Source organism: Anabrus simplex, chromosome 4 (assembly GCF_040414725.1).
Source record: "Anabrus simplex isolate iqAnaSimp1 chromosome 4, ASM4041472v1, whole genome shotgun sequence".
NCBI classification, from domain to species: domain Eukaryota; kingdom Metazoa; phylum Arthropoda; class Insecta; order Orthoptera; family Tettigoniidae; genus Anabrus; species Anabrus simplex.
In genome coordinates this window covers 62,653,920-62,663,763 of record NC_090268.1, presented here as the reverse complement: position 1 = coordinate 62,663,763, position 9,844 = coordinate 62,653,920, and the positions used below count along the sequence as shown (strand labels likewise).

General features: G+C 42.3%; 1 protein-coding gene across 1 annotated transcript; it reads left to right on the top strand.

Moving 5' to 3' along the window:
• The first annotated feature begins 855 nt into the window (after positions 1–855).
• On the top strand, positions 856–9,565 carry LOC136872398 (hemolymph lipopolysaccharide-binding protein). Its single transcript, XM_067146212.2, has 2 exons — positions 856–892; positions 7,305–9,565. The coding sequence occupies exon 2, from the start codon at positions 7,307–7,309 to the stop codon at positions 8,018–8,020; it is 714 nt and encodes a 237-aa protein (XP_067002313.2). The 5' UTR covers positions 856–892; positions 7,305–7,306; the 3' UTR covers positions 8,021–9,565.
• The last annotated feature ends 279 nt before the right edge of the window (positions 9,566–9,844 follow it).

Sequence of the window (9,844 nt, the reverse complement as noted above, 5' to 3'; positions counted from 1 at the left end):
CGGACTAACCACCATCACCAGCGTAATATGCCCTCACTCCATATGAGCACTGCGGAGAGGTTTTCATTTTAATCCACCTTTTTGGCACACAATGTAGTGGTTAGAAATTGTACACCACGACCTCCCCTATCCTGTCGGCCAATATTCTGATGGTGACTTTTTTTCGATCAACGGGACTCAAACCGACCAACCACAGTGTCAGATCTTTTAGACTTCTATGCCTTAACGATCATGGCCACCAGGCGTGCTTGGATGATAATAATAATAATAATAATAATAATAATAATAATAATAATAATAATAAATTTAATGGCCTGTGATCACCGGAGATTCCTGGACGGCACACACACCCAGCCCCCGAGAAGTCGACATTAACCAATGAAGGTCGAAATCCTCGAGCCGGCAACGAATCGAACCCGGGACCTCATGGACCAAAGGCCAAGATGTAACTTGGCAATAATAATAATAATAATAATAATAATAATAATAATAATAATAATAATAATAATAATAATTAATCCGAACTAAGTTTTTATTCCCTCATTGCCCTAGCGTCGTTGTTCCCACCTGTTTGTGTCAGTAATATTCCTCGCTACCTTCATGTCTCTTATTTTCATAGAGTAGCCTACTTATTTCGCGAGAACCCCGTGCTATCTTGAACAAAATTCTAATAATAAAACATACGCATTGTCAAGAGCAGAAGGAAGTCACGTTGTTATACGATAAACTCTGACCTGACAGAAGACCAAGTTCTCAATAACATAGCAGAATGCCGTATGCGGGGAATATCCTCCTATCATCAAACGATATATAACAGCAAGTCAAAGTCAGCGATAAATCATCCATCTCAACGTCACTTCGCTGGCTTATCCTACAGAAAACAAATCATCAGGTAAGATTTCAATCTTTACTGAAGCCCTTTTTGTCCTATTTCATGAAAAAGACCGAAGCCAAATTATTATTATTATTATTATTATTATTATTATTATTATTATTATTATTATCATTATTATTATTATTTACACATCGCAGCAACCTTACACTTGGCCCATGCGTAGAGTTACCAGATTTTTCAGAAGATCAATGCGCCTTTTTTTCTGAGGTGGTGGTGTAAGCACTGACTTGCAATTAAACTACATTTTAATTAGTTAAATACTGTAGATATAGTAGATATATTTTACTATGTGCTACGAAGTTGAGGAAAATAATGAACATACATAACCTTATAGAGATCAACATTTACCAGTGGATTCTGCAAAATTTTCATACAGTATTAACAACTTTTATTTACATTACTAAAATAGTTACATTATTCTTAATAAATAAACACTGGAAAGTATCTAAGTGATCTGAATTCTACTCATTACCGAATTCACACAATCTTTGATTCTTTCCTTGTCTTACTTTTTTGTCTAATGCAGGGAATACTCTTTTTATAGCATTTTACTCAAGTATACTGACAAAAAATGAAATACGAAATTGGGGATATAGAGTGAAAAATGTTCATTGAAAAACTATTTCCCCCACCCCGCAATTAATACAAACGCTTAACAATTCATTAACCTTACCGGTGAGTTATCTCGAAATACGCACAATTCTTTTGGATATATCTGATATGCCTTTGCTGGCGGGGCCTAGTGTTTACACTGCACTATGTCTTCTGGTATAGGCTAGAGCAATTTTGTTACTTTCATTGATCTGTCTCAGTCTTATCCTTGGCTTTGACGATATGAAAGTGACTGAGGTATGAGCGATGCTAGTAATGCCATTCCTTACGCAGCCAGTCCCTACATGAATGGTGTGAAACTGTTGCTCATAGGGTCGGATGGTGCATGCATTTCAGTGGGCTTGGCAGACTGATATGTAATAGCAACTTCTGGCTCGGTGAGGAAAGCAACGGGAAACTACCTCACTCCTCATTTCCCTAGTAACGCCTCTTCAGTGATGCCTAGGCCATCTATGACAGCTCATGGTGGAACTGTTGAGGATCCAACCAGCCTTCGGGCTGATGACTAAACATACACATACATACATATTTCAGATAGTTTGAAAGCGTTAATAATGCCTTCAAGGTCAGAAAATTCAACTGGGCGAGCATCTAAATGTTAATTTTTCGAAAAATGATTATACATGAAATAAGAAGTTTTAAAGTGCAAACTTAAATCACAACATGAAATAAGTGATTTTACGTCACATGCGATTACAATAAGGGGACAATTTTTCCTTCTGAAATACGGTACGTCTAACAAGCCTATGCCAAATGCGATCGATAGGGAAAAGAGTGCGTGGATAAGCTATCTTTCTTACGAATCAACACACTCTTTTCTTAATCGATCGCATCGATCGATCGGTCGATGAATCTGTAGTCTGTTAAGCCTGGTTGGATCCTTAAACAGCGCCACCAAACGTGGCGACATTGTAGTGGTGAAATGTCATATGGCTTTTAGTGCCGGGATATCCCAGGAAGGGTTCGGCTCGCCAGGTGCAGGACTTTCTATTTGACACCCGTAGGTGACCTGCGCGTCGTGATGAGGATGAAATGATGATGAAGACAACACGTACACCCAGCCCCCGTGCCATTGGAATTAACCAATTAAGGTTAAAATCCCCGACCCGGCCGGGAATCGAACCCGGGACCCTCTGATCCGAAGGCCAGTACGCTGACCGTTCAGCCAACGAGTCGGACATTGTAGTGGTGATTGGTTTAAAAGGACAGTCTGGAGATAAAAATCGACATTTTGATCATTTTGGCAAAAAGAAAAATGGGTGAAACCGAAATGGTCGAGTTTCTTCCTTCCTGCCACGAAGTTATTCCATTGAATTCAAAGAATTTATAACTTTAATAATGCTTCGTTTACCAGTCTGCACAAATCAGAAATGGGCGTGGCATATTGTTTGTTTTCATTTTCCTTCCTATTATAATTTTACATGTTATTCCCATTTTTCTCCCATAACAGTCTGCCAAATGCAACAAAATTTATATATATTAGGAAACCTGTGTATGGAATGTTTAATTGCAGATATTTTTAAAGTAGTAAGGATCTTTAAATTCAAAATTTTAGAACATAAAAATTACACAAGTCCGCTCTGTGGTGTAGTAGTTGGTGTGATTAGCTGCCACCCCCGGAGGCCAGGGTTCAATTCCCGATTATGCAACGAAATCAGAAAAGTGGTATGAGAGCTGGAACGGGAGGTCAACTGAATAGAGGTGGGTTTGCTTCCCACCTCAGCCATCCTCCGAGTGGTTTTCCGTGGTTTCTCACTTCTACTCCAAGCAAATGCTGGGATGGCACCTAACTTAAGCCCATGGTCACCTCCTTCCCTCTTCCTTGTCTATCCCTTCCAATCTTCCCATCCCTGCACTAGGCCCCTGTTCAGCATACCAGGTGAGGCCGCCTGGGCGAGATACTGGTCCCTCCTCCCCAGTTGTATCCCCCGACCTAATGTCTCGCGCTCCAGGACACTTCCCTTGAGGCGGTAGAGGTGGCATCCCCTCACCAAGTCCGAGGGAAAAGCCGATCCTGGAGTGTAAACAGGTTAAGAAAGGAAAAAAGGAAAATTACACAAACTTTAGTACAATATATCTCCTTACATAAATTATACAGAAAGACCAATGCACAGTGCTTTTTAAGGAAGCGTGTACCTAATTCCAGATTTTCATTAACACCTCAGTTAAATTTCATGAAGAATTGATGATGATGATGATGATGATGTTGTTTAAAGGGGCCTAATATCGAGGTCATCGGCCCCTAATGGTACGAAATGAAATGATAAACAAAAAGTTCAAAATCATCCATTGACCAAAAGGAAAAATGTCAGGAAGAATAAATGGATGGACATGAACCCCCCAAAAAACAATGGATCCGACTCAAAAAAAAAGATCATAAATAATAGTATTACGGAGCAAGGGACCACTTATAAAGCACAATCCTGAATCGAGGATGCTTGATGTCTAATGGAGTCCGAAATTCAGGTCAAAGGTCCCTCAGAATGGTACTTATCGCTAGTAAAGTAGAACCATGGTATTTGTCATGTTGGGGTACTAATCAAAAGTAGCGAAGACTCACAGTGTTCCACACATAATGGTACAACTCACAAGTATTGTACGTCGAACAGGTAACGCACATCTATGGTGTTTCTCACACAATGGCGCCATTCATAGCGAACGCAAACCGATGAGGTTCCTCACCTAGGTGTACTAGTCACGGGTGCCGGTATTCCCGTGGTGTTCCTCACATAGGCAACGCAGACCCACGGTGTCGCTCACACGGGCACGACTCTCGGGTACTGGAAACCCAGAGGGAACCACTCTCTGTTGCTACTAATCAAAAACCTATTTCGTACCTAATATGGTGGTACTACGCGCAAGTAAAGGCGACCCATGGTGTTCCCCGCGTGATGGTACTAATCAAATGTAGGTTCATGGTTCTAAGACAATCATCCCTTGGTCGCCCCTTTTAGTCGCCTCTCACGACAGGCAGGGGATACCGTGGGTGTATTTTTCGTCTGCGTCCCCCACCCACAGTGGGTAGAGAGAGAGAAAAAAGAAGAAGAAAGAAGGGATCCGTCACTTCAAAAAATGAAGTAACGGACGAAAAAAGGCAAGGGCCACGAAGGGCGCGAAAATGAAAGACTTCCTAGGCCTCGAATGCTCTAATACCGTCGGGGTCGGAAAAGAACAAGAGTTGACCAAGGGAGGTCGGACAGGATAGACGAAAGTGAGGAGCCTGGCACAAGTAAGTGGAAGCAATGCCAAGACTCAGCTAAGAGCCCCGTGGTCGCCAATCCACACTCCCAAGTTGAGAACCCCTTGGGCCCCTGTTAGTCACCTCTTACGACAGGCAGGGGATACCGCGGGTGTATTCTACATGTGCGTCCCCCACCCGCAAGGGGTAGTGTGTTTGGTCCGCGAGAGGTATTTTATTTCCCTCAAGTCCGTCGGCATGCTAGTTAGGAACCCCTATCCGTCACCTGAGACGCGCCACGTGGGAGTATCACCTCTCCCCCTGCTACGCCAGCGTAGTAGGTTCGTGGTCATGAAGAATTAAGAATTTCAAAAAATATTTTCAAAACAAATTTGTAGGAACTCATAATTTTATATGAAATGTTTTTGTGATGTCCCTACTAATATTTATGTGACATTCCCACAAAGTATCCTGAAAATCCATTCATTAAGTAAAAATATCTGTTTATCTCCAGACTGTCCCCGTAAGAGGAAATACAACTGAGCAACCACTCTTAACACTAAACTGTGGAAAATGGAAAAGGTCCAAAATTTCGAACAATGAAGGTATCAGCAAAAATGTCCGTCTCATTGGCTGAGTGGTCAACACAGAGGCCTTCGGTTCAGAGGGTCCCGGGTTCGACTCCCGGCCTGGTCGGGGATTTTAATCGCTTCTGATTAATTATTCTGGCTCGGGGACTGGGTGTATGTGTCCCTCCCAACACTTTCTTCTTCATATTCACACAACGCACTACACTATCAACCACCACAGAAACACGCAATAGTGATTACATTCCTCCATATAGGGTTAGCGTCAGAAAGGGTACCGGGCCGTAAAAGAGGGCCAAATCGACATGTGCAACACAGTTCGCACCCGCGACCCCACAGATGTGGGAAAAAGGGGTAGTAGTAGTAGTAGTAGTAGTAGAAGAAGAAGGTATCAGCAAAAGAAAGGTAAGGTCCACATTGGGCATGAAAATGAAAGACTGTCTAGGCCTCGAAAACCCAAAACTGTTCGGGTCGAAAGAAAACTAGAGTTGACCAAGGAAGGTCGGATAAGAAAGGAGAAAGTGAGGAGCCTAACACAAGAAAGTGGGAGCAGACTCAGCTAGCGGAACAGAGGTCACCAAACTATGCTCCCAATTAGAGAGCCCCTAGAACCCCTTTCAGTCGCCTCTTACGACAGGCAGGAGATATCGTGGATGGATGAACTGTACCGCTCCCACGCACAGAGTGTGTGGACACTTCGTAAAATCCAATGGTGATGCCTTCTTCGAACTGCCGAGTGAGGTAGTTTGCCATTGCTTTCCTCACTTACCCAGAAAGTCCTATCGTACGACATTAACCACAGAATTAATTGATTATAGTGAGACAGCCGACAGATGGCGTCTGGTTGTTCAAAACCTTTCATAGGGAATTTTGCGTTAATTGTATAATCTCCCCATTGGATGATTGATATAGTATATCCTTGACATACTATATCTTAAGAGGAGGCTGGAAAGGGTGAACTCCGAGCTGAGTGGCTCAGACGGTTGAGGCGCTGGCCTTCTGACCCCAAATTGGCAGGTCCGGTCCTGGATCAGTCCGGTGGTATTTGAAGGTGCTCAAATACGTCAGCCTCGTGCTGGTAGATTAACTGAAGGGACTCCTGCGGGACTAAATTCCGGCACCTAGGAGTCTTCGGAGACGGTAAAAGTAGTTAGTGGGACGTAAAGCAAATAATAATATTATTAGGAAGTGTGACCACTCCACGGCCTCAACACTAAGGAGCATGGTGCGGTAACCATGGATATCCTGGCTGAGTCAGGCGTAGCTTTTATTTACGTCAGTCTTTGAATCTCTTCTAAATAATCTCTATTAATCAATTGTTACTCTCTTCTGACGCATACAGTTCGAGATGTACGAGACACAGGGAGTAATTAATTCTTCATGGCCTTCCTCTTCTTTCGTGGGGTCAGACCTTGTCTTCCTTCTCCGATTTTTCGAGTTGGGAGAGCATAATTATTTAACTGTACTTCCTGTTAAAACAAAAAATATCTCATCAACAACTGTGCTACTCAGACACATGTAACATCAAAGTTCACATGTACCAGAATAAGAAAATATGACATATTTATTTAATTCCTTAATTGTAAAACTGTTGGCTATACTACACATGTATGATTATTTTAGGAGCAAGGAGCCCAGGAAAAAGTCCCCGAATTTCCTCACGACAAACACCAGTTGATTTGTTTTCAAATCCATTGAAAATTATTCACTCTCTCTCTAGAAAACCTGTGAATCGTAGTTCATCAGAACATACAGGGAAGTGCAATGATAGACATTAACGATGCCCACCCCAGTAGCGCAAAAAATGACCCCAGTTGTCCCAAGCAGTGGATAAAGTTACATGTCAGTATACAGGGGCTTGCTTGTGAAGCACTTCAGCAGTATAGAGCCATCATATCATAACTTGGTGACTGAGCACGGCATTCAAAGGAATAGCAGGGTGCAAACAAGGAATACGCTAGCATTATCAAATTGAATGTTCACAGAAAAGCTCCTTTCAACCTATATTTTAATATGTTTTAATGTTTCCTAGGTATGTCGGACATCACGCTGAGAGTATCCATGATCTTCTTGCTGGTAGTGTCCACCAGACAGGACCAGTGTTCACGACCCGTGTCCGTATCAATACGAAGCAGCAGGAACCAAACAGGTCACTGGCACACACACATCCTGTGGGACCACCAGGCTGATACTGCTGACTTGGACAACAGAGAGACCAGGCCATTATTGTTTAACATGAGTCAGAGAACCCGAGGCTGTTCAGCTGAACAGATGCTGTCAATGGAAGCGACACTCATGCTCCCACCTCCACTCGCTAAGCCTGGATATGCACTTATACCAGGAGTTGGGCGGTATAAGCTCCATACAAAGGGTGTCACGTGGGAAGAAGCCCGTCAGACCTGTGTATCTGAAGGAGGTCACCTGGCTGTCATTCGCTCCAAGAAGCAGGGAGATGCCCTAACGGCGTTATACGCCAGACATCCAAAGATTGAGGGGACTACCTGGGACCAGGTGATATGGCTGGGTTTTCACGACCATGATACTGAAGGACAGTTCATCACGGTTCTAGGAGAGTCATTTGCTGATATTGGATATGCTGACTGGGACTCGGGCCAGCCAGATAATCACTATTATAAGGACCTCAAAGTAGATTCTGATTGCGGTGGATTGTTGCGCAAGGGAAAAATCTGTGATCTCCCCTGCAATGCGAAATATGCATTTGTCTGTGAGGACCCAGCAGGATATTAGATGTTTAAGTACAATGTCGGAAAATCCATTTTTTTTCTTAGCAAATGTTCAAATTATTTTGATGGTTAGGTTTGCATAGCTGTGAGCTTGCGTTCGGGTTTTGATGGGTTTGAATCACACCGTCGGCAGCCATAAAGATGGCTTTCCATTGTTTCCGATTTCCACACCAGAAAAATACTAGGGCTGTACCTTAATTATTGCCACGGCCGCTTCCTTCCCGACCCTAGCACTTTCCCATCTTTGCATCACCAAAAAACCTTCAATGTGTTAGTGCGACGTTAAACCACTAGCAAATAAAAAAAGGAAAACATAAGAAAAATTTTTGAGATCACACTTTCGTCAGGAAATGCTCAAAAATGCAGGTCGACATCTGAGAGACATGGTGTGTATGTATGTATGTATGTATGTATGTATGTATGTATGTATGTATGTATGTATTGCACCCTTTTAATACTTGGGCTGACGGGAGCAATATGTACGTGAACATGTTGAGTGCTCAAACTGAAGGATGGTTGGACACCCAAAAGCTGTACCATCAGCTGTCATAGGCAGCATAGGTGTCAGCAAAGAGGCGTACTAGGACAATGAAGAAGTTGCCTGCTCCTTTCATCACATATAGTGCATACTATCTACATTAACTACCTTTGCTCCACAAGTTGAGAACTTCAGAGACAAGAAGTACTGAACAGGGTTGAAATATAAAATGTATTTTTTATGTACTTCAAGATGGTATTTGCTTATTGATAAAATAGTCATTTTAATCATTATAAACGATTGCTTAGCTCAAAAACATATGATCGCAATATAATTCAGATTATTTGCCTTTACACATATGTTTTTATACCCTTAACGAAGTGACGTGAGGAGAACAGTTTAGACGGAAATGTGTTACATAAACCAAAGCGAACAAGTTATTTCACTACTGTAGGGATATCACTATACTACACTAATATTTAAATATTCCACTATATGAGCAAGTACAGTATAATTCAGAATGATGCAGATGGTCACGTTCAGATCCGATAAAATCTAGCATTTTCAACAGGATGTAGTCCGACTCGTTGGCTGAATGGTCAGCGTACTGGCATTCGGCTCATAGAGTCCCAGGTTCGATTCCCGGCCTGGTCGGGGATTTTAACCTTCATTGGTTTATTCCAATGGCCCGGGGGCTGAGTGTTTGTGCCGTCTCCAACATTCCTGCAACTCACACACCACACATAACACTATCCTCCACCACAATAACATGCAGTTACTTACACGTGGCAAGGCCGCCCACCCTCATCGGAGGGTCTGCCTTACAAGAGCTGCATTCGGCTGGAAATACCTACACAAAATTAATTATTAACAGGAGGTACTTGGGAATCAAGCGAGACGAAAGCATATCTCAAAATATTCTCTTGTGCACTTTGTTATTTGTTTACAGAGCTAAGCGTATTATTGTTCATATCCAGACATTTTGTCAAGCCCCTCAGTATCGTAATATTTTTTGTGATGTATTAACTTAAGAAATTTGTAAATGAATGTGGTCAATAAAACTTACCTAATAAAAGCTTCTTCAGTGTTATTTCTAATAGTGATGAATTATTTTGAGAACTCGTGTATTGTCATTTAGTGCTGATCCCACTTTCCCCGTTTCCTTCAGATCTCACCTTGATTATGTCTAGTCTTCTAAGCCTAAGTTGACAGGCTCGATTCTGGCTCGGTATGGTACTCAAAAACAGCTTCGTGTCGGTAGATTTGTTTGGCGCGCATAAGCGACTTTGTGAGACAAAATTATGGCTCCTCAACGTCTATAAGTAAAAGTAGTTTCGGGGATTATTATTA

Coding starts and splice junctions, on each gene's coding strand:
- LOC136872398 (XM_067146212.2), top strand. CDS start 7,307: ATGTCGGACATCACGCTGAGAGTATCCATGATCTTCTTGCTGGTAGTG.